The 25,570-nt window shown below is 40.3% G+C and overlaps 1 protein-coding gene across 7 annotated transcripts in view; it reads right to left on the bottom strand.

Moving 5' to 3' along the window:
- The window catches only part of SNX13 (sorting nexin 13), a 72,977-nt gene extending 48,335 nt beyond the window's left edge, over positions 1-24,642 (bottom strand). For 3 of the 7 annotated variants that reach the window (XM_054190319.1, XM_054190321.1, XM_054190320.1), the window contains exons 1-2: positions 24,387-24,641; positions 1,562-1,674 (exon numbers count right to left, since the gene is read on the bottom strand). In XM_054190319.1, the coding sequence (XP_054046294.1) occupies positions 1,562-1,674; positions 24,387-24,398 (125 nt within the window). In that variant the 5' untranslated portion in view covers positions 24,399-24,641. Of the gene's footprint in view, positions 1-1,561; positions 1,675-23,682; positions 24,072-24,386 lie in introns of those variants that run through there. The other 4 variants (XR_008464721.1, XM_054190322.1, XM_054190323.1 and 1 more) reach the window with 4 other exon arrangements.
- Between the last annotated feature and the right edge of the window lie 928 nt (positions 24,643-25,570).

Here is a 25,570-nt window from a genome sequence, read left to right as displayed (position 1 = left end):
AAGATTAACAGTGTAAAAAAGGGCCAGATCACAGCCTTAGCCAAGAAGACGTGTATATTAAAGTAATGAAATAATGACATTCTACTGGAAGGGCTGAGACTTCATATCTATCTCCATAAGTAAACACGTAATAGGAAGATGGGATACAAATTCTGCTTTAACAGATACACCACCACAAGATTAATTTATTCTTAAGATCAATGTTCACTGACTACCTATGAAAATGAACCAAAGCAGCAAAAGAATCACAGCAAAGAGATATCAGAGCTGACTTGAGCGTGAGTGAGCATGGCAAACCGTAGCTGACTTCAGACGTGCCCCATGAGAGACTGCTTTGACTGACAGCTTTGAAAAGCCAAACAACTGAAACTGAGCAAGAAGAAAGGATAAGCTTCTAAGAAATTATTATATCTCACATTATTTTTCATACTGCAAATACTAAGGAAGTGTTAATACAAAACAGTAAGTGGATGAACTCTTGCCCTTTGGACGAACTTTTTGCCTTCTGCCCTGAACAAACAGACAGCAAAATATGCCATTTAAACATGTATCGAGACTCAGCACGACAAAAGCACTTACTTAAAAGTTAGTTTTACTTCAACTAAATCCTTGCTCTAATAGACTGACTGATTCCTCAGAGATGGAATTCCAAGTTTAATATAGCTGAAGCCCGAGCACATCAGCTCTAATTCTAGCCACTAAACTCTTGTTACTTTTTTTTTTTTGAGACTTACAGGAATATACGTACTGTACTGTATCCAATAAGAAGGTTAAAAGCGTGTTTCAAAAGAAGGGAAAAAATTAAATAATATTAAAGATAGCCGAACCACCCCATTATAAGTCAAGCACATCTTGGAGAGTCTAGAAATGTTACTGTCCTGCATGTTAGTCTTATGAGTGAGAGGAAGGAGGAATATCCCACTAATAAATTTACACTTGGCATTAAAAATAAAAGTTGTAATGGCTACAAGGCAGACATCATAATATACAATGTAATAATGGTGCTAAAGACTACAAAAACCATCATCTGTTTGCTCCCTTCCTGTCTATAGATAAAATATGAAATGCATGCAGCTGCCGAACTGATCTACTCGTTCAAGATGTAGCATCATTTCCACACACCTCATGAATGAAGTACCTTAGGCAGGGAAATGAGACAGTGATAAAGAAAGGGGACATAATTACTTATAAAGTACCTGGGAAAAGAATTTACATAGTAATAGGAAGTATGAACTGCAGTTAACATTGGTTTTGTGTGAGTATTTGTCCTCCAACACCTGTTATAAATAGCTACTTTTTTTTTTTTTAGTATCAGAAATCTTTTTCTTTTGCCTGGGCAAAAGTAGTATAAGGACCATTCAACACCCAAAAAAAAATTACTTTTGATAAAACTAAGATTTCAAGAAAAAAAAAAAACTGGGCTTATAAAGAGCTGCTCAAATGTGGAAATATGCACTACACAGAAGTCACTTCAGATTTTCAGAGCAAACTATTTGCTAATATACACATTAAAATTTTACTTGCATAGTAAATTATACAAAACACAAAGTAGTATACTTACCCACCCACAAAGCAGAGGATATAAAATGCAAAGTAAAATATAGCGAAGGGTCCAAAAGTTACTAGAAAAAGCACAACGCCAAGACTTCCCCATCCCCATATGGAAAGACTGGTCTGTAAACAAGAACACATGGAAAAGGGATAATTAATATGACATTCGTACAACTTTAAGTCTCTAAAGCAATATTTGTAGTTTCTACAAAGCTTGGTATATTTTAACTAGATACGAAATAAGCTTTGCTTGATGAAATAAAAGTTATCTTTATTTTTTAAAAGCCTATTGCTATCAAGTTATATTGCGGGCTGGTAGTCCAGTTTAACTAATATTAGAGCACTTTTCTTTCAAATATTGTTAGTCATCTCCCACTTCAGATACAACTATAACCCTCTAAAGTATCATTTCTTTTTCTTCTCTATTCTCATTTTGTTGTTTCTTGAGATCCCCTTTTCCCCACCCGCCGTGAAATTCTCCACTACTTCCAAGAAAAATGCAGGCTTTGTAACAGAAGAGGGAGAGGTGAATACAACCTCATTTTACACAACTGAACATATAATTTTCCACAGCCAACCACCACTATGTGTCCTTTTCTCCAGGCAAGTCACACATGGGTCAGCAAGTACACCAAATATTTGGTACAAGTTTACTATTACTCTTTCCTTAAAATAAAAGAAAGGGAAACTTAAGGAACCAGTTACTGTATCTAACAATTTTTATCACAGAAATCAAGAGCATTCAAACAGTTTTCCAATATACCTAAATACAATTCTGTTTTAAAAATCAGGAAATTTAATATATATTTAATAAAAAAAAAAAAAGAGGGAGAGATCACAGATGAGCATTTTGTCCACGCAGGCATTATCGCATTCCTAGAAGAGACCTGGCTTAGCAGGCAGGACAGACACTTTGGCAGTGGGGGGAGACAAAGGTTGTTTGGGAAGCCCATGGTGCAGCTGAATTCAGCCACAAGAGCATCATCAGTGGGGCTGGTGGGATTTTGGGGCTGATTGCTCACCTAACACAGCAGGCAGAACTAACTGCACCTGCGCTAGCAGATTCACCAGGAGTACAAAAAGAGCAGCTAGATTCAGGTTATTATGTCAATGTAAGTTACAGTATAAATGCATTCATATACACATACACACTTGACCTAGCTCTCTAGATAGATGTGTGTATGTACGTATATATACATATATGCGGGATGATCTAAAAAGCAAGGCAGTGAAAACCTATCTGAACTGAGCTACAATAGTTTTGGACCTTCACAATACTGCAATGCGGTCAACGAAGATGATACAAACTTAATTCAATCTAGTCTCTAGTTCAATATGGAAAACATGTTTCAGTCAAGTCCCAAGAGTGTGAAACCGATGATGACAAGTATTTATAGGCCACCAAAACTGTTCCAGCTCTAAGGTTATCAACTTTGCTTTTTTTGTTGTCTAATTTACACCTTTCCTGCCAGTGATCAAATGACACCCTGATGGGAACTCAGACAACTGCTATGTCAACAAGTAACACTAAGAAAGTATTTAAATAAACCCGTCTTGCAGTTTGACATTTAGAAAACAAGCAGAGATCGAACACCATATTTGCAAAGAGCCCTTTTTTAGCTTTTAATATGGAGGACAGGAGAAGCTTGCTTACAGCTCCTATTTCTCTACAAGGACTATTTAGATTTCATCTTTCCACCTTCGGCATGGGATTCATAAAAATCAACTTCTTGGCAAAAAAGCTTTTAAAATCCTATAAAACATGAAAAATAATATAAAACAAGGCTCCTACATAAAGCAGCTTCATTTCTTTTCTGAGAGCAAGACATCAGACTGCCCAAAAGCAAAATCATAGCTCTAAGGAGAGACTGTTTCATAGACGTAAATTGTAATCATCAGAATAATTTAATTCTTCCTAATTTATTATAAGTTTAATGGAACATTGAAATGAAATTCTATTTTCTTCCTCGTTAAAGTTTCATAGCAAGAGATGGAGAAGCTATACTGGCTTTTTTCATGGTGTTTAAGGCTGGAAAAAATTACACTCTTCTGCATATTTATATGTTCAATTAAAGTGCTGCAATTCAAAAACTGGATTGCAAGTGATTCAATTCTCTTTAAGCTGAAAGAGTGCTTTATTAGATGATATGAACCATACAATCCACACATCTAAAATGCTGAAGATCAGTGCCACAATAAATAAATAAAAATTTGTCCACAGCTGAGTGTGATTTTGTTGACTCATAATAAGTAAATACAGTAGATAAACTGTCTGGGGGGTGGGAATGAGAGAGAAGGACAGGGACACCAATCTAAAAAAAACTGGCAAATACAACTAAAAAAGACATGAGCTCTCATTATACATTTACATTTCAATACACAAAGAAGATTCCTCGTACTCACCCTCAGAAATACATTTTATCACTTCTGCAGGGCACTACAAGCAACAGGAAGATATGTATGCAGAAGATAACATTTAATCGTGGGGGGTTTTTGTCAGAAAAATCAGTATGCTTAATGGCATTATCCAAAAAAGTTTAAGTTCTAAATATGGGATAAGCAGTCCAAATGACTTAACAAAACTTAATTAAACTAGATAGCAGGATGCGTATTCAGAGTTGGATGAATGCATAATTAACAAAGAAAGTTCTATAACTCCAATAGATAGAACAGCGACCTTTTGTCCTATGCTCTAGTTTTGCAATTTAGCATATGGCTAGAGAGATTCAAATCTCATTTGGTATTTTAATAGGATTTCTTAAAACTCGCACAACTTGGTACACTGCAGTAAGTACAACAGATACTGGCCCAATTCTTGTACACTTTAGATGGGTGGTTTATAGCCTTATGGATTTTGAGACATTCAAAGGGATCTAATCATCAGCATGGTTCCATTTAGGCTGACTGCAAATAAAATTTCCCGGAACTTCACACTTCTTAAAAGGACTTCAGCAGTATGACTCCCAGACAAAACCATAAACTTTGTTTATAAAGTTCCTTTACCGTGTCAAAAATCAACTATTAAAAGGAAAAAAAAAAGTCCAACTGTTACATAAGTTTAAGGCTATGCAGCTGGTCAGTACTGTGGAACTAGCTCAAGTACTTAAATCCGAACCTCACTACTTACAAGTTAGTTTTACTTTATTTTTAGAATAGTCACAGATTTACTCAAGCTCTTCCTAGCCTTACTAAAGTTAACTGGCAGGAGTGAATGCTCTTGACAGAAAGAACAAGCCAGTCTTCTGCAGAGATGGTATAATGCTGGCATTTAAGTAGCAACTACCCAGACCCTTTAAAAGAAGCTGACATGCCCTATGCTGGGAGGGCAAACTTCCAAACTGAACTGCCATAGTACTATTACCGAATTTCAAGTAACTAGGGACAGTAACCTAAATGCTAAAGGAGGAATATAGGCCTTAATCCTGTGGTGGGCATGTATGGGTACATACTGTATGCATACACACACATATGAAAGATCTTTACTCCAGATCAACCACCATTCCACCTCATCATTTTGTCCACTTTTGCTTACCATCACTACAGACGCCATACGTTAGTCCCACCATCACCACTTCTTATCTTTCACGTCTGAATTCTTACAAGGAAAGAGTTGTGCAGTGTACTATTAAGGTCACATACACAAGGGGATAACATAGCATCATATTCACACACAGTTATTTTCTTCCCATAGTATGGAACTGCTTTAGCAAAATGAACTACAACTGCAGTAAAGGGCAGCCTGTAAGCCCAAACAGTGCACTGAAGGGACACACCAAGGTGAATATTCACATGAGCTTGATTCAGCTCTTACAGATAACAAGGCTATGACCTCTCAATGACACTTGCTTTTTTTTTTTTGACTAGGCTTTGTCCATTTTTCCCACAGTATACAGCCAACTACTAGAAGTACTACATAAAGAACTTGCTTTCTTATATACATCATCTTTTCCTTTCTTTGGCTTCTGCCTTATAATTAACGCAACATTTTGATGATCCTTGTTGCACACTGTTACGGCTAACAGTACTGAGGGAAGACTGACTACGCAACTTAACGCGACCATTCGCCCGGAAGCTTATGTAAATCCACAAGATTCACTGCCTAGAAACTGTGTACTAAGGCCACACAGTCTGAAAACAAAAGTTTAAGAGAAGAAAAATCCCACTGTAATTTAGTATGCATGCAGTTACGCATAATATAATTTACTAGTTATGAATTAGCTAGGGTATTTTGCAGATGAATCACAGAATCACAGGGTTGGAAGGGACTTCTGGAGATCATCTAGTCCAACCCTCCTGCCAGAGCAGGGTCACCGAGAGCAGGCTGCATAGGAACGAGTCCAGGTGGGTTTTGAATGTCTCCAGAGACGGAGACCCCACCACCTCCCTGGGCAGCCTGTGCCAGGGCTCTGCCACCCTCAAAGTAAAGAAGTTCCTCCTTATGTTTAGATGGAACTTCTTATGTTCAAGCTTGTGCCCATTACCTCTTGTCCTGTCGCTGGGCACCACTGAAAAGAGCCTGGCCCCATCCTCCTGACACCCACCCTTTAAGTATTTATAAGTGTTGATAAGGTCCCCCCTTGGTCGTCTTTTTTCCAGGCTGAAGAGACCTAAATCCCTCAGCCTTTCTTCATAAGAGAGGTGTTCCAGTCCCCTAATCATCTTTGTAGCCTTTGCTGCATCCTCTCCAGCAGTTCCCTATCCCTCTTGAACTGGGGAGCTCAGAAGTGGACACAGTACTCCAGGTGTGGCCTCACCAAGGCAGAGCAGAGGGGGAGGATGATCTCCCTCGATCTGCTGGCCACACTCTTCTTGATGCACCCCAGGATGCCATTGGCCTTCTTGGCCAATCAATGGGAACGTGGCAAAGATTTAATGTACCAACCACAACAGCAACGATCTACTCCAGTAACAAAAACAACTATGTCTTACTATAGAGTAGCTTCAATAGATTTCTTTTTTGCTTAATCCAGCTGACCTGCTTTCAGAGCTTTCTCCGAGATCTCATCTTTAAGCAAAATCCTCAGCCTTGATGACTCACCAAGGTAAGTATAGGTTTGTTGCTTGGATTTCAACCAATGCTGTCAATTTTAGCTTGCAACTGGCAGTAAGGTACGTGTGTTTTTCCCGTTCAGTGCAAAACCACTGCTACTCCAGAAGCCCGGCCGACAGGTAGCCCTTTTCTTCCTATTGTCCCCTTTGCCACCAAACAGCAGACACGTGCATACCCTCTCACAAGGCTCTGTGTGCCACCATCCTCCTACTGCAGGCAGTAGCTCCTGTTCCAGGGACTCTGCTCTCTCCACCATTCCCCCACAGGCTCAGAGTAATTGTGGTGTCAAGTCTGGAGAAGACAGGGCCGGAGGGGAAACAAGGAACATTCCTACGGGAAGGCTGGGCTCTGGAACATCCACTCGTCAGTCTTCAGCAGCACACTACTTAAACCTTACAGCTCTAGCATTCAAAGGGCCCATACCGCTTCTGATAGTTGCCATTTGTGATTATTTTCAAATTTAATAGTTACAAAAGAATAATTTGAGCTTTGAAAGAACAGCGTCATTTAGAAAACAAAACCATGCTTGTTTGCCCACAATTCTTCTACTGTGTATATCTGGTTACATTCGTCCATTAATATTTTAAAAGTGACAGCAGCTGACCTGTCTCTAACTAGAGAGTGATAAGCAAATTGTTCTTTGCCATTTGGGTAGTTTAAACTAGTTTCTTTTTTAAATATGATGTTTTGCCAAATGTATTTAATGCCACCTCAGGGCTCACATTGAAAAAAGTCGTCAAGGATTGCATATACGGTAGATGTCAAGTTTAATTTTGTTAATTCTACACATGTGCCTTTTAATTTGACTTCCATTTTGAGCGTAAATGGGACATGTTAATGTAGAAACCTTTCTATAATTAAGGTGAGTGTCATTTTTGTCAAGTGATTAAAAACATTATTTTAGGATTCAAATTACTGTCTCTTCACTAGCATGACAAGTAAAATTGGAAAGCTGTATCAACTGGAGTGCCAATTTCATCTGCAGTGAAATTGTTATGTTATAGTACTACAAGAAATATTTAACAATTGTGAAATAAACCATTAACATCTTTGTAGTCACATTCTCCTATCTGCCAAAGTTATCGCAATCAAGTGAAAGACATGTCAAGCGGGGTTTTGAAAAGAGTTCTATATGTCCTTGTTTCCTAACATCATCTAAGGTCTCTTTTTAACCTCTTCCTTCTTATCTTTTTGCTGCTTTTCTTTCCTTAGCCCAAACAGGCAATGCAAAGGAACACCCTAAGCTCCATTCCTACTTCAGACTACATAAAAATAATTGTAGTGAATCTACACAAATTACTTCAGTACTTACAAGAAAACTTTGGTTTTTTTTTTTTAAAAGGAATTTTATACAGTCTATTTTGGTTTTATTGTTCGAAGTTTAGATATTTTTTTTCCCCAAAGCAAGCCTAAAATATTGAAGTGTATAAATACATACTAATCAACCTTAAAATAAATAAAAAAAAATTTACACAATTAATGTCAAGTTTTAAGAAGTCCGGCCAACAAAGTTTCTTCTGGATAAATGCAGTATTTCTGCTGATCCCTCCTGGTTACAGAGGCTGGAAACCCTCCTCTCCTCTGCTAAGCAAGAGTCTGGCTGTCCCCTCTGTCTCACCTCCTCCTTCTCAGCTCGATGCACACCTTGTACGTCACATGGCTTAACTGGTTAACGGTTGGATTAATTCAAGCGCAGTCACGTCTAACTGTATTTAATTTAGATTTTTCTGCTGCTTCTCACACCGCAAGGGACAGAAAAGCTTTGGGGATCATTTTCCCCTACGCTCCCCCACAGTTACACAAGGTGGTATAACAAAGCTATAATGGACAGGCAATAACTTTTCATTTATATTCTAAAACCACAATTACTGCACTGTGTCAACAATTCATGAATCAAATAATGAATTCATTTTTAAGAGTGCAAAGCTTTAAATGAAAATATATGCTAACATTTTCTTAAAGTACATAACATTAAAGTACTCTATGTAACCAAAGAGTTTAAAAGCTATTGTGTTCATGCTACTTCAAATCCAGTATTTATCCAGAGAGCAAAAAATTCCACTACCAAAATAAAACCTGCCTGCTTGCTATAGTCAGAATATTACTATTAAAATAAAAACAGAAAAAATATGTTCCATATTTTGATACAATTGGTTTGTGGAATAAAACTGATGAAGAAAAATAACAGTCTTCTGATTAACACTGATAATTGTTCTATTAGAAGCAGTAAATATTTTCAACAAACTTTCTTTTCAAGCAAAAAAACAGAGTAAAATTCAGCCTGGATTCAAGAGTCAAGGTATTTCCCCCCCCACACACACACCTGCTCTGCCAGCATTGCTGATCACAACACAAAGTCAGGAAGTGGATTTTTTCATTTTAAACCAACCTTCATTTTATTAACATTTATTTTCAGCACTAACAGCTATTTTATTATACAACAGAACTATAAGCAAGAGACAGAACGGGACTCATTTAACATAACCTTAATTTGAAAGTGGAATCTTACTATGAAAAACAAGAGGCTACCTTCACAGACACATGCACTCTTTCTGATAACACGCTTGCACTAAAACCCACTCTGAACTGTATTCTAGTTTAAAAGGATATGGAGTTTTGGTCAAGTTTAAAAGAAGCACTTGAGCATCTTGGATAATAATGGGAAATAGAAGACACAAGCCCACTTTAAACTACTTTCTTAAATACAGAAGTGACATAGTTATAACTCATTTTTGATACAATTTCAAAGGAAGTGATACTTTTCCTTTGTAACAATCCATATTGACTTTTATCTAAGATAGTTTAGCCATGTGGACAGAAAACAGACAAAAAGAATTAAAGCATTTTGGATCACCTTAGGCGATCTAAACAGGGTCAGGATTATTGCTTGACAGGATCACATAAAGCGATCCAAAATGAGAAAATAAAGTAATCCCTCTAACTTTAGCTTGAATTCAAGCCAAGGAGATAATCTAGACTGTTCTATGTTCAGCCTCTGGATAAACAGATTATGTCTATTTCAATTTTTGCTAGTGCAAAAGACTGACAAAGGGGAAACAGGGGGAAGTCCCCAGAAGCTTTATCAAGTAAAAAAACCAGTCTGTTCTCCTAAATGGCTAAAAATAATGAATCACATGTTCTTTAGTCAAGAAACTGCTTTTGCATATTTCATTTGTGATTACCACTTAAGAACATTTTAAACTTTTTACTTGCTTGCATAAAACTGCAGCAAGGAGTTACTCAGAAGTTCCTTTCATCACTATTTTCTTTCTTTTGCTACTAAAGAAACCTGATCCCACTAAATGAATTTGAAGAATCATCAACTTTGCTTCTAGAACAGTTTCTACCACTTAAGACTCCCAGTACTTATCTCGACAGAAAAACATTCAGTCTCCTGCCATAACAGTCAGGTCTAGTATGCCATCTCTTTATGTTCCATCTAACTAAAACCTTGGAGGCAGAGCTCAGGGCTACTGCAGAAACAGTCACACAAGACATGTTTCTAAAAAGGTTTCTTCATACCTTAACAACTACGCATTTTGAAGGTAGAAAAGGAATTTCTTTAGTTTTAAGCTCATGTTCCATGCTAGTGGTAACTTCAACTGAGCATCCTTTCTGCCAAGCAATAAGCAGATGCCTATTCCTTGAATTCAAGTCTCCACTATACCGCCTAATTTATGCCATTACCTATATCAGCTCATACTTAGTAAGAAAACACATATCAAGATTTTATAAATATATAAATGGTTTGGGACACAGACTTCTGTTCAAAGGCAACCTATCTTGTCCATGATCTTTAGAGGGAGGAGAGAGTGCAAAAAGATGGGTTATAAGAGGCCTGATGAACAATGATCACTTTTCTTAAAATAAATCCATTATTTCTTCCATGGAGATACCACACTCTTTCAAAGCTGTTGCTGTGTGCAAAATAGTTTGCACAATCTGAAACTGATAGAATTAGCTAAAAAAGAAAGGGGAAAAAAAAAAAAAAAAAGAGACACACAGACACATAATACAGTATTTACTTTAGGAAACCTCAGAAACTTCAAACAGTAAGAGCCTCACAAAAATAGAAAGTGAAATGCTCAGTTCTTGCAAATAAAGAACTGTCAAAGATATGAAAGTATAAAATAAATTCCATAAAATTATGAACATTTTAGAATTGCACACTGCAGCAGCAGTTATTGTGCTTTGTTTTTTCCTAAACAACTTAAAACATGTGAAGCAGCAGACAAGAACTTCAAATTTTATCCTGAAAAAGAATAAAATTTGTTTCCACCACTTGAATACTTGCTTAGAAGCATCTATAAGCAAATAAGTATGTTCAAGCCAACTCCTTAAAACCAGTAGTTTCTTCTAAAAAGACTGATAAACCATATATTTCAATGACATATCTGCAAGATGTGCGTGATTTTTTTACTGAGAACTGAACGTATTATGTGTTTATATATATTTCATATATACGTAAATACTATATATACACACACACACTCCAGTACTTAACGTAGAAAGACTTAGTCATTAACTTCTGAATAATCTTTTAGGACCTTGGCTTCCTCAGGCTACAAAATTAGTCACCTGAGAGCTTTGTTTATTTCTGTAATCCACTGGTAATATTATATCTGCTATTTGCTACTTGCAGCACAATTTTCAGAGTCCTCTGAACCACAACATCATCCCACTAGCTTTAAGATTAAACTGCTCTGATGGCAGTATAGTATTTCACTGTGGCACATACTTTTACATTAATAAAATACCACAATTTAAGAGTTCACAAATAAGAATACCCCTCATGTAGATGAAAAAGTTACTTTAAAAATATTAAGTTTGCAACATAACTTCAGAATATTTTTATCTGAGACTGGACATAAAGAGACACTCTAATGGCCTTACTAGGTGAGGTTACGAGTGTGAAGGAATACAAGTGGAAGAAGCTAATTCACATTATCTATCATAATTGTCAGAAGAATTGTCATACTCCTCCAGTAACAGACACACTCAACAAGACTAAAAATTAATTTCCACATTGTCCCTAGCGATCAAGGCTGTTGGCTCTAACTACAGTCAGTCACATTACATATCTTTGTGGAGTTATTTTGGTAAATGAAATAATGTGGTTAGAAGATCCCCATCTCTCTCCACCCCTGAGAAAAGTAAATTTTTTTCTTTATTAAAAAGGAGGTGAAAAAACAACAACATAGAGCTCAGTAAGGAAAACCACACTGAGTTTTTCTGCTGTAATGTCAAGTGGCACCTTGACTGCAGACAGTCCTGCAACCAGTATTATGGAATCCGGAAAGCCAAACCTCAACAGAAAGCCAATATAAATGATTTCTCAAATTATACTGGCAATAGAAGAGAATCTGCAAGAAGGAAGGTCCAGGTCAGGAAGGAAGGAAAATACATGCCAGTCAGCCTTACCTCAGTCCCTATGAAAGTTGTGAGCAACCAAAATAGATTTACCAAGTGCAAATCATGTCTGACCAAACCAATTGCTTTCTATGATGAGGTGACTGATTTTAAGGACAATGAGGAGGGCTTAGATGTTGTGTACCTTGCCTTTAGCAAGGCCTTTGACGCAACATTCCCCAGTCTCCTTATTACAAAATTGGTGAAGTATGGGCTGAATAAGAAAAAAAGATAAGTGAAAAATTGACTGTATTGCTGGACACAGAGACACCATCAGTGGTGCAAAGCTCAGCAGGCAGCCAGTAACTAGGTGGGAACCTTCAAGGATCAATACAGGCACTGATGCTGTTTAATGTCTTCATTAATGACCTGGGTGATGGGACAGAATGCATTCTCAGGAAGTTTGCACAGAATACCGAACCAGGGAGAGGCAGAGCTACTGTTCAGAAGGATGCCAACAGGCTAGAGAAACGGGTTGACAGGAACCTCATGAAGTTCAACTAAGACAAGTATAGGCTTACATCTGGAGTAGAATAACCCCGGGCCACAATACAGTCTGGGAGCCAACACTCTGGGAAGAAGCTCTACAGAAAGGGACCCAGGGGTCCTCATGGGCAGTAAGATGAACACAAGTTGGCAGTGTGCCCTTGTAGTAAAGGCAGCGAACAGCATCCTACCCTGTATCAGCAGTGTCACCAGCAGGTCCAGCAAAGTGATCCTTCTTCTCTGTTTGGACATATAAGACTATCCCTGGAGTCCTGTGCCCGGTTTTGTTGTTCTCATTACAATACAAATCCATCTGGAAACCACTGTACAGTACCCAATTCCACCACAAGGGTTTTTATGCCAAAATAAAATAAATCCATATACTAAAGCCACATACTGGCTACACTGGCTGGCAAAGGAACGGCAGATTTACGTTTATTGGTGCTCCCAATTAATATTCTGACACCCTTTACGTGACTGGGAAGTAACACAACTTTTAAAAGTATTACCCCTCTCCTCCATGCCCTGGTGCTCACCTTTATCTTCAAAAATAAGCAAGAGCAATAGTCTCCCACACACCTACCACCAACATAATAAAGGGCAACTACTGCCTAAGCACTGGAATCCAAAGAAACATCTACTGACATTATATACATGGAGTTGCCTAGGTTGGAACAGACCTTTCAGATCATCGAGTCCAACCATCAACCTAACACTGATAAAAACCATCACTAAACCGTATCTCTAAGCACTATGTCTATCTGTCTTTTACATACCTCCATGGATGATGCCTCAACCACTTCCCTGTTCCAATGCTTAATAACCCTTTCATTTATTTCAATACTTTGAGGGGTTGTTTTGTTCTTTTCATTCCAAGACCTCAACCAGTGCCACTACCATGAATGTAGTTTCAGTGCTTGCAATGATCACTCCTTCACTATATCAGATTTCTCTCCTCAAAAATTTACTGAGAGTTCCTCAACATATTTAAACGCATCATAATTAACAAACTACAAAATGAAATGGATGTAAAAGTAGAGGAACCTCAAAGATCAGAGTATGCACCACAAAGCAGCAGTCTTCAGTAGCCAAATAACAAGTAGATCCCAAGTTGCAAATACAGTGCATTTTCAAGAAGAAAGCTACATCCACTGATGGAATAATAGCACCTTCCTCTAAAGGCTGTTTCCTCCTTAAGTTTAAACTTGCTGCAGTTATTTTAAGTGCTGTAAGTCTTCTCCAGTCACAAAATACATGAACTCTGATACAACCACTATTTCACTACAAATTCCCAGTAGTATCTGAGAGTACATCTGAACTCCTAGAAGGCCAAATTTCCTATGAAGCATGCTGACTGGATGAAGACAAAATAACATGAAAACAGATGTTAGACAAAATGACGAAGACCTTTAAAAAGCTAGAGCAAGCCTCAAAACTTCCAGTTCCCTGCAACTATTTTTCTGGACAGAATATCATCCAGCTGCATAAAATAAAGCAGATTAGTTCAGTGTCTCCAAATTATTCAGTAGTCCACAAAGACCATAACTTCTTTCACGAGCAGTTGATGCCTAACTCTTGGCAGAACGGACAGTGACAACAAAAAAAGCAGCACTTTGAAGCTATGGCACAAAATGCCTTTACTTAGGAGGAGAAAAAGTGTTTAAATATTACTGCTTTTTTCCAGTGGGATAAATGTAATGGGAATATTAATAAAACATTCCAAATCTTTCCCCTTCATACGTTTAACATCCCCTTTCCCAGTCCCTCCTTCAGTCCTTATTTCTTGTCTGCTTTTCCCACTCACTTCGAAGAGATCTTTGGTTCACCATTCCTTTTGGGAAAGCATGGTTACTGTGTGCATCTCTTTCGTGGTCCTCTGTGCTCTTTTGCCTTTTCCTCAATACTTTTACTGAGGAAACCATTCTGCCTGCTGCCTCCGCAACCCCTAAGAAACTTCAGTTCTATCCAAGTGATCTGCTACACAATGCTGCTGACAGGGGCTGCAGCATGTAGCTCAGAAGCAAACACATTTCTGTAAGTAGAGTGGAGCCTTCTACAATTTCTTCTAAGCCTCTGCTCCATAACCTCTGCCCATCTGCCCTCTCTATGGAAGCCAAGAGCCTGTTGAGTATCCCAGATGAATCTTTTAGCCTCGAGTAGTCTTCCTCTCCTTCCTCACAAAAAATCTGGGCCAAGAGTTACTGTGCCAACTACGTCCTGGATATCCAAGAATGATGATGAGAAGCTCAACATGAGCTGGCAACACGCACCTGCAGCCCAGAATGCCAACCACATCCTGGACTCCATCAAAAGAAGCATGGCCAGCAGGTCGAGGAAGGTGATTCTGCCCCTCTTTTCCACTCTTGTGAGACCCCATCTAGAGTACTGTGTCCAGTTCTGGGGCCCCCAACATAAGGGGAACACGGAGCTCCTGTTGGAGCGGGTCCAGCAAGCCATGAAGATGATCAAAGGGCTAGAGCACCTTCTATGAAGACAGGCTGAGAGAGCTGGGTTGTTCAGCCTGGAGCAGAGAAGGCTCTGGGAAGACCTTACAGCAGCCTTCCAGTACCTAAAGGGGGCCTACAGGAAAGACAGAGAGGGACTCTTTATCAGGGAGTGTAGCGATAAGACAAAGGGTAATGGTTTTAAACTGAAAGAGGGCAGATTTAGATATTAGGAAGAAATTCTTTGCTGTGAGGGTGGTGAGACACTGGAACAGGTTTCCCAGGGAAGTTGTGGACTTCCCATCCTTTGAAGTGTTCATGGCCAGGTTGGATGGGGCTCTGGGCAACCTGGTCTAGTGGAAGGTGTCCCTGCCCATGGCAGGGGAGTTGGAACTAGATGATCTTTAAAGGCCTTCCAACTCTAACCATTCTATGATCTCACAGATGCATATACGACATCCTGCCCACTGCGACACTGAAGAGGGAAAGCAAGCACAAACACCTGCAAATGAATTTTACATAGAGGGACAGTTCTATGAACTCGGTGGAACACCGAATTCTCAGACATCAGGGCATGGAATATTTCCAACAAATTTCAATGAATTTGGAGAGGGTAGGAAACCACAGAAACAGTGCATCAATTCCTGCCACTAATACTTCAAGATTACACACTGAAACTAATTATAGATTAAACTAATTAAGTCATTTGAGTATCCAGCTCTCAGGGCAAGTTTACAGAAGATATCTAAAAACCTCAATCATTGCCACTTGCTCAAGAACATCAAGAACAAAAAAAGCTAGCTTTTTTTAGCTTTTACTAGCTTTTACTTTTTCTGGAGGCACAGATGCATTCAGAAGTCACAGAAGGAATGATGACATTCCCTGTTTTCAAAAGGACAGGAATTATTTTGGATATTGATTCACTTTAGATCTAAAGAGAAGGAAATGCAGGAGAGCACTATGCACATCCCTCACATGCAGCTGTTGACTTGGCAACTTCTCCTGAGTTCCCACCCTCACACCTCTCCAGAAGGCTGGTTCACCAAGACTAAACAATTCCTCATGCAGTTGCGGCTTAGCTGCTAGACCTGATACAAGAAGCAGCGTCACACCAGTTGTGTCTGGTGGGAGGGAGAAAACCTCTTTAGTAGCAGCCCAAACTAGATCCAGTTAAGTCAAACGTCCCTTAATTCCTTTATGCATGTAGGAAACCTAAAGAAAAAATATAGGGCCAACCCAGTGGCAGCAGCAGGAAAGCAAAGATAAAGATATAAGGAAGAAAAGTAAAGAGGAAGGAAACACATAAGAGTAACAAGTAATAAACAAAAGAAGAACCATACAGACAGCAAGGTCTGCATTCATAGACTGACTTAGGTACACTATTCCACACAGCAGCAACGCAGTTATTTTCATCACTGGAAAACAGAAAAGTGCCTTGCATAATGCATCAAAATACAGAGAACAGTTATGGGGCAAATCTCGAGAAATCCAGAAAAAAACTAAGAGTGCAAGTATAACATTATATTGAGATTATTAAAACAGAAAAATAATTTCAAATAGAAAACAAAAGAAAAGAGGATATTGGTAAAATAAAGCACAATTAAATAGTAATGGGCAACAGCAGACCATCATTAATTTAAGTATTCAATAAAGGAAAATACCCATAAAGCAATACACGAACTTAGAAACATTCATAGAAACATGAAGTTTGCCTTTGGTCTCACTATTGCTAACTTGTAATCTTCTCAAGAATTCTTTAAGAAGCTACAGCAGGACAACTGCCAACTGAAAGACACAGGACTAATACTATTTAAAGTCCAGACCTTAAAACCAACAAAGAAATAAATAAGATTTATTTCAAAGTTTTAGTCACACGTGCAAGTTGAATTAATGCAAGCATGAAGCACAAAAGAAAAGGCAGTGTAAGACCATAAGGCAAGGTGTTAGTACTAAATGCTTGTACACACACCCAGCAAGGGTGAATTATGTTTAACACAACTACTACAGAGTACTCGATTTAGAATAAAATATTGACTGTGAAAAGGAAAACTGTGGTAAGAGTGAAAATTTAAAATACAGCCTTATTCTCCTAGTCTAGCGTTATAAAGAAATACCATCTTATCAAAACAATTAAAGTTATATTCACACAAAACAATTTGTTTTCCACAAGAATTTTAAAGTTATATGTAAGTAATAAAGAAACCGTAATAACTAATTCCCATTTCATTATATGTGCCATCGGATTAAATCTGTTGAGACATTAAATCACAAGATTTAAAGTTTCCATAGTACATGATTTTACTTTACAAAGTTAATGAAATTTCAATTTGTTAGCATTGTGATCAGAAATATTAATTTGAGTATATAAACTATGAAAAAAGTGTTTTTCTTCCAGGTACGTTGTAAGAGCTTAGCTACCTCAATCAAACATAGATTTCATTAAATATTAAGGTATCTATCAGTACCAAATATGCCAAGATATAATGGGGAAAAAAACCCAACACTCAGCATAGCATTTTAGGGAAAAAATTAAAAAAAATTGCACACCAAAATACAGATGCAATTTCAAGCACAAATACTTCGTTCAGTGGATAAGAAATACACATCATTATTACTGATCCTATTATTTTCAAAATATCACAAAAATCATTACCTGTGCTTCAGAAAAGTGGGGCGATACGATTTTATAAAATAATACAACATTTGGGAAAACTGAAAATAAACAGAGTTTTGAGTTATTAAAAAGGACACAGAATGCAAAGGTTTAAGTGAAGAGGTGCCAGGCCTCACTTAGAAGAAAGGACACGAGACTCTGAGACATGTCTCCTCGTTGTTAGAATAGCAGCACGGCAACGAGCAAGGCTTCATCACGTCAAAGATCATTTTGATGATCAGCAAAACTTTAAAGCAATCACTCTTTCTACAGTTACACAGGTTGGATACTTATTCCCTAAAGCATGTACACCACCAGATTTTTAACTCACCCGTGCAGTCTGAAATGCCAAATGCTGAATACAGGATGACTGGGAACATCAGGCAGATTCTTTCCCATTGCTTTCGGTACTGATTAAGAGCTACAAGAGAAAGTATCCCAAGTCCAAGGCACTGTTTCATCATCACTTGTTTAGCTCTGGCAAGAATTTCATGGTGAATTTCTAGAGAATTTTCTACTTGGCCTTGTCTGACAGGACAGGAAGAGTAGAAACACAGAGCATCCTACAGGATATGTAGCAATTGAAACTTCCTGCTCAAATTCGTTGCCTTATATCACAAGAGACAGCCTAACCTACACTGCATCAGAGGCACCAGCAGAAGGGCTGAGTACAGTTATTTCTTAGAATTACAGAAATATACTGAAGAACAGGAATATGTGATCTTAAAATAGCGATATTTATGAAATAATAGCATTCTGACACAAATAGATTTGATTAAAATAGAACTGGGATCACCTCGTTCCTCCCAGAAGCATGGGATTAAGGGAAGAAAGGCAGAGGAACAGACATTAAAAATAAAAAAAAATTGCATTGTAACAGAAGCACACCTGCATTTAAGCAGCTAATACTCTTCAAGGTAAGCCCCCAAATTCATGAACACTCTTAGGAAAAAAAAAAAAATATGTAAAGCTCATCTTCCTACCCAAAACTCCGTCTGCAACTGGATACTGAATTAAGCATTTTAGACATCAGTGTTACAGAAAACAGGTACCTGTGAACTTTTAATTAGGCCTTATTACCCCTCACTTGAATAAACACAGCGCTATTTCTATCTGTGAAATAAAAAGCGGTTCTTGATATTTAATATTTCTGATTGTCAAAAATTCTTCTAGCCAAGTCAAGGCACAGAAAGGACATCATACAGGCCATTTGATGAAGGAAGGGACTTAATGGAAAGTAAGCAAGCAGAGACAGGTTTCCCTCCTTCTCCTGCTGGCAGCTGGTGGATTGACTAACTGGTGAGGTTCAAATCAAATTGGTCTTAATGAATCCCGTACCGACGGTCCAAGAAAACACGTACAGCAGCAGGACTCAAGAAGGCCCACTGGTGAAATAGATTCAAAATAAACTACTGAACTAACCACTATGGTCCAACTCTGGGAAATCCTGGGATTTTCAGAGAATCCCACTAGAACGAAACTAGTTAAAAATTTGTGCGGCTTTTTAAATGTTTGTAAAATGCCAATGTTAAAATAAAAGAATAAATTTGACTCGTGATGTTTTAACTGCAACACTGAGATCACGCTCCCTTCCATAAAGAAAACAGAAAGCCAATCAACACTGTAACTTCTTCAGGAATACACCTCCCCTCTCTGAGGATTTTACAGCTACTTCTGCTTAAGAGCAAGAATAAAATCTTTAACAGGTATTCCCAAACTCTGACAGGGTAGGAATTGACCCCTCTTCCAAAATAAACAGTAGTTATAATGAGAGTCCCTTAGCTGGACATACCTAGATCTATGCTTACTTATATTAAAAGTGCCTGTTTCACCTCATATATATCCTCACAATTACAGAGTCATCATTTTAAAGTGTAATACTACAGAAATTCTGTAAACAAGGTTAGAGTGCTCTTGTTAAAACATTTCAATCTGTTTACATGATGAGATAATGCCTCATTTTTTCAATTCAGAAATCAGACATTACTTATTGGGGTAGGGGAGGGAGAGAACAAGCAATTAAACCCAAGATCACAATGCCTTCTACTTCTTGAAGTTTCTCTCCCATGTAACTGCAAGTGCCAATTGCAATTGATTTTCTATTATTCCAGCCTTGGTACTCTCAGCCAAGCAATGGTGAAAAGTGCTAATGGGACTTCAAAATATTAATTCTTTAAGCATTGCCATACAACACCAGTGGTTTCTTGTTTCTAATAATAGCAACCCTCCTAATGCTAGTTCAAATGCTTTGTCATCTTCATAAGGGTGGGGAGAAAGGGACAAACATATTTAAAACAGAGATAATTCCCTAGAGTGCAACCAGACAGAGGAAACCAACATTTGGAACTCCTTCAGCTATCTAACCAGGCGACCTATTACTGTTTTTATTGAACCAAGGAACTTTATACTTTTCTTCTTCCACGCTGTTTTGGGGAATGGTCCAGACTGACATTTTAGAGTTGTTGCAGAACTCTGCATTCAGCCTCAGCAGTTTAGGCACAACTGTAAAATCTAAGAATAGTCGTGAGCATTTAGACACTAGCTTTTACTAATAGCCAGCAAAATATTTAAAAACAAATACTAGGAACACATGATATCCATTCTTTGTAAAAGGTTAATTTTCCTAATTTTTCCATTCCTCACATAATTTTAACTGACACTCCACAGAATATAGAGTCATTAAAAGAGCTGCCATAGCACCAATTACAGACACAAAGCAGACCAGTGACAGCGTAGGCTCCATTTACAGAATATATTGAAGGAGAAAAAGAGGCTTTTTACCTCCCAAGGGCTTGCAACTGATCCTCCAGCTAGATCTCATCTGGCAAAACAATGGCACCAAGGCAAAGCCCCAGCATACAAGTTACACAAAAGGACAGAAAACTAATTTCTTTCCACACCCTGACTAATTGTCTACACACTTGAAGCTGTCTCTACCAGCAAAACATAGTTCAGTCACATGAAGCATCAAAGCAACCTTCCACAGCCATGTATCAAGCAACAGAAAAAATTTAACAATGCTATAGTATATGAAGCAGCTAACTGTGCCCTGCATCTTTCAGAGCTGGACTGACATATACATTACAATGTGCTACTGTTTCAGTAAGGCTAATTCATTATTATTCTAAAGCAAGTTAAAACAAGCTGCTGAGTCAACCTTTATTCTTAAAAAACAGGCTAATTGGCTTGGTTTTGCTCAAAACCAATTCTCAATGGTTAGCAATTATCAAAGTTTAACAAAAGAGTTTGTTAAACATCTCTCATTAAATAAATTAAAAAAAAAAAAGTAGGCTGTTTAACAGAAAGGAAATACAACATGTAGTTAGTGAGTTATCTTGACCAGTTGCAATAATGATAAATACCAACATGTCAGAGCTCATTTTGTATGGCGCGTTTTAATTGTGGACAAGGGGAAAAAAGTCTTCCTACTTTGTCAAATTTTAAAAGCCTTCTCAACTGTCACCTGTCACTAGTACTGCAACAAAGTGCTCTTGCTAAGCTGAGAATTAAGTTGTCGAAAATTTAGCTGCTGATAAATTCAGAATGAAGGCCTCAATAAGCATCTCAAAGCAATTTAATAAGCAACTGAGGGGGGAAAATGGAAAAAGAAGTCTACTCCTCACTTTAGAAAAAGTGCCTTCTTTAGAAGCAACGCAGGCTGCAAATGCAGACGGAGCCCAGGCCATCAATTTGAAAGACATTCTAAAACCTCTTGTAAACTATGTCCCATCAAAATCCTGTTTAATGTTTGTTCCCATTAGAATTTAAGACGCTACTGAGCAGCGAGACACAGTTGTAAAACACCAGCTGCCTCGCCGTGGTCAGGGCAGTACAGTTGCTACCACACAAGAGTCAAGAATGGTAAAGACAGCTGCCTGAAAACACAAGAGGTGGACGTTGCAATTTGTGTCCGTCATGGCCTCACCAGACGAGAAAGTGCTGAAACAGTAAGTTGCATGGAAACAGGCCGCACTGAGTCTTGAAAAGCAAAGGAGACATCTGATGAACAAGAAAAGGGGAACAAGTGAAAAGATACAGAAAGGCCAACCCAGCAGACTAGGGAAATGATCACTGCAGCAGGACTCTGAACACACGCAGACAGAATGTATTCAGCATGGCTGCAGAAATAAGTTCCCACAATCAAGATGATGAAAAATTGGGGAATGGTGTTTGCTAAGTAGGTAAATAAGTATATGTGCTTGGCACCCAGCAGCATGATTTCTGATGCAACTAAAATAAGACGACCCGCAGTAAGGGCCAAATAAAAACCACACGGTATTTTTTCCTGACGGGAAGTGCGATCTTCCCCTGAAATTACTGATTACAAGGTCCTAATCCTAACTGCAACCACACAATACTGGACTGAATCTGCTGGGTTCTGCATATATGGATACAGTCAAAGGGTGTAGGAAACTGAGAAACTATGTTATGTTTTAACTGCATGATAACGATACATGTAGAACCAGATTCTGCCTTTCCCTTAAGAATAATATTGTCAATATTGTTAAATTATAAAACTAACAGTTATAGTGGAGGGAATGTTTCTACATTTTTAATGGCTAAAATAACCAAAGTGACAGTGATCGTGGCTGTTCTAGACAGTAGCAAACTACACAAGTCTACAAATATGTAGCACTTTTTTTAATCTCATTTTACTGTATGTTCTTAAATAAAATAGTTACTTTGAGAGAGGGAAAGAAAACAACAGACTTACTGGTTGTCTAGTGTTTTCCCTACTCAAAGTTATAAAGATAAATTCAGGCAGCCTACAGACACACGCATTTTTCACCATTGCCCTACTCTAGTGTCAGTCTGCCATACATTGCAATTCAATTTTCACATACAAATAAAAAAAAAAAAGAGAGAGAGATTTAGGTGTTTATAGAATACTATACATATATCACCAGGCTTGGAGCAAACTGCATCTTCCTGCAAAGTGTGGAAAGGGTTCATGGGTGCAACTGCACGTGGTTTTCACAACGTGTTTCAGCCAGCAAGTCACCATTGGAACACCCAAAAAGCATGCTGGAAAGGACTCCTCCTAGTTCCCATGCCAGGTGGGTCCTCTGACAGCCAAGAGCTGTCTGGCTGTTTGGAGAACTCCCCACAACTGCCTTTCAGGCACACAAGCAAAGACTGCAACTTTGCTAGACCCCTCCAAAACTTAAAGGGATCTCCTTGGCAGAGACCAAGCCTGGAATACTTCACCCTGAAGCATCTTATCTACAAATATTTTTATACACAGGAACTAGAAGTAAAGCACATCAGAACCCAGTCCTCCAGACACCAAGGCTAAGTACCATAACTGTTCACTCGCATAAGCGCCAGGTTTTACCTCAAAAAGCCAACAGAGCAAGTGTCATCCACACTGCTACACCAGTGCTACTAGAAAAAAAAAAATTAATTCCAAGACAATAAAGTGTCTTGGATAGGCACACACAGCCATCATCAAACAGAACAAACAGTCCAGTATGAGGCACCGACCCGGAATGTTCCATGCCACCCTTAAAATAATCTAAATTACTACGGTTAATGCTTACCCATCACACTCACCAACCCTATTTAATGGAGATTATCAACCCTGATCACCCACCAAATACCCTTCATGCAAAAATAGGTCATGTATTTTTACGGGTTTAACTCACTCTGCAAATTTTACCCTCCACGGGAAATCTGAGAGCTCACAGCACCACAGAACCACCTTCCCTATGCCAACTTCGAACTGATGCAAAATGAAAGCTTCAGGATGCTTTTTTAGCTACCATTCAGGAAAGCAAAGCTTAAATTTTTCATGTGTCAGTAAGCAAGCCTTCACCTTTCAAGATTTAAGGCAATTCAGTTTTGGACAAATAACCTTCAGCACAGGATGAAATGACAAATTATAAAACACAGGTAACGCAATCATCATGTTGGAGAAGCATCCGTATGCCAGACACCTTGCTGACATAGTAAAAATAGAAAATCAATCGGTCTTTGTAGAGAAAACTGAGTACAGGAGAAAGTCTCATCTCCAGCAACTAGAACAGACCTCCAGTTTCCCCCCTTGAGAGCACCTTTGGCCACCGTAGCCATTTCTCGCCCACACTCACCCTCAAATACCTGCTTGCCTCACGGCTTAGCTCTCCAGCTGCTTTGGGACAGAGACCCCCTCCCAGGGAGAGGCGAATGCAGGCGGCCAACTTCTACCAGTTACCTACAACCACAAATTCCTGCAACAGCAAAACTGTTCGGTTTAAGCCCGTTTAAGAAGAAAGCGAACACGGAGCCCTGACGGAGCCACCGCCGATGAGGAGGCCGGAGGGGCTGAGGTCGGAGCCGGCGTTCAGGGCCCGGGCGCGGACATCTCTCCACCGAGGCCTAGGGCGGCGGCGGGCCCCTTCCTCACCAGGTGTGCTCCGCCGGGGCCGGGGCCGGACGCGGAGGAGCGGCCCCAGCGGCCCCTGGCCGGGCAGACGGCGGGCCCGCCCCGCCCGGCTGTAACACGGAGCAGGCACGGCCGGGCCGGGCTCCGCCGCGGCCGCTGGAGCGTCCCCTCCCGTCCTGCCCTGCCCCGCCGGGGAGACAGCGCCGGGCCCAGGGAGGAGGGAGGGGTGATAAGAGGGGCGCGGCGCTGGCCTCCCCGGCCAAGGGGGGAGGCTGCCCGCTGCCTCGGCAGGTCGGAGGCCCCGGCGGAGGGCACAGCCTCCTCCCCGCCGCGGGCCGCGGCGCGCAGCCGCCCGCCGGTGAGGACGGAGAGCCGCTCCCTCCCCTGCGCTCCCCTCCCGCACCCCGCCGGCCGCGGCGGGGCTCTTACCTCTGCTAACATTATTACCCCGCTGCGCTGCGGCGCCTCGGTGGCTCTAGCCCCGCAGCATGGTGAAGCCTCGGCGGCCGCGCGGAAAGCTTCCCGCCCCTACTCTGCGGGGAGGCGAGGCGAGCGCCGCCAGCCCCCTGCCGCCTCCCTCAGCGGCCGCCCGCTGCCCCCAGCCCCGCAGCCGCTCTGGCAGCTGGCTCGGGAGAGGCCGCCATCTTGGGGAAGCTACGTGCCGCCGCCGCTCCCCGCCCGGCGCGGCCGCCCATTGGGGTTGCGGGACGCGGAGCCGCCCCTGCCGGGGCCGGCTCCCTCCTCTCCCCGCCCCGCCGCGGCCCGGCCCGCTCCGCCGCCGCCTACCTGGGCCGGGGGGACCATGGGCAGCACCCTCTGCCAGGGTCCGGCGCCGGGGCTGCGGTGGGGCGGGCGGGAAGGCGCCGGGGTCCCACGGTGGGGTCTGGTTTGGGGGGTGGGGGCCGGAGCCGGAGCCCGTCCCGCCCTGCAGCGGCCCGAAGGGAGAAGTTGAGGGCAGCAGAACTTGAAACGTTGTTGTCAAAGCCGCTCGGCTGTGGGGTTTTTGGTTGGGTTTGCTGGTGTGTCCTCTCTGAGCTCTTCAGTGCCAGGCAGCTGTTCTGAGGACGCTAAATGAAGTATTTTTAAAAAAATTCTGACCAAGCAGCATGCCTCTCATCCACCAAGAAATGTATGCAGTGCTGCGTGTCTTTCCCTCTTCTAGGTGTGAAGAAAGACATAATCTATGAGTCTGTTACCTACAGTGTTGTTAAGTAGTGGCGTAAATTGTGGAACCGAAACACATCTCCTCAGGAAACCGGAGCCACGTCCGCACCAGCCCTTCTCACCAGGCCACGTACCCCCACAGCTCGGTATTTGGGTACACAGAAAGGATTCCTGCCTTTTCCCTCTGTTTTCCTTTAAACACTGTTCTGTGGGGGTTGGTTTGCTTGCTTGCCTTTTTAACTAGACTTTAAAGTTAAAAAGTTAACCTTAAATGCATTAGGAGAGTAGAAACAAGATGGGATTTTTTTCTGCGTTGCCAATACCAGAAAACACATACCAACAAAGTAGTAATGTTTAGAAGTGACGATAGAGGAAAAGGAACACTATTATAAGGCTAAGAAACCTAACCTTCTTTAATTACAGTGTTTTTTCTCCCTGAGTAAAAGCAA

Source organism: Rissa tridactyla, chromosome 2 (genome assembly GCF_028500815.1).
Source record: "Rissa tridactyla isolate bRisTri1 chromosome 2, bRisTri1.patW.cur.20221130, whole genome shotgun sequence".
NCBI lineage: Eukaryota > Metazoa > Chordata > Aves > Charadriiformes > Laridae > Rissa > Rissa tridactyla.
The sequence above is the reverse complement of the archived record's forward strand: the minus strand, read 5'-3'. Positions and strand labels throughout refer to the sequence as shown.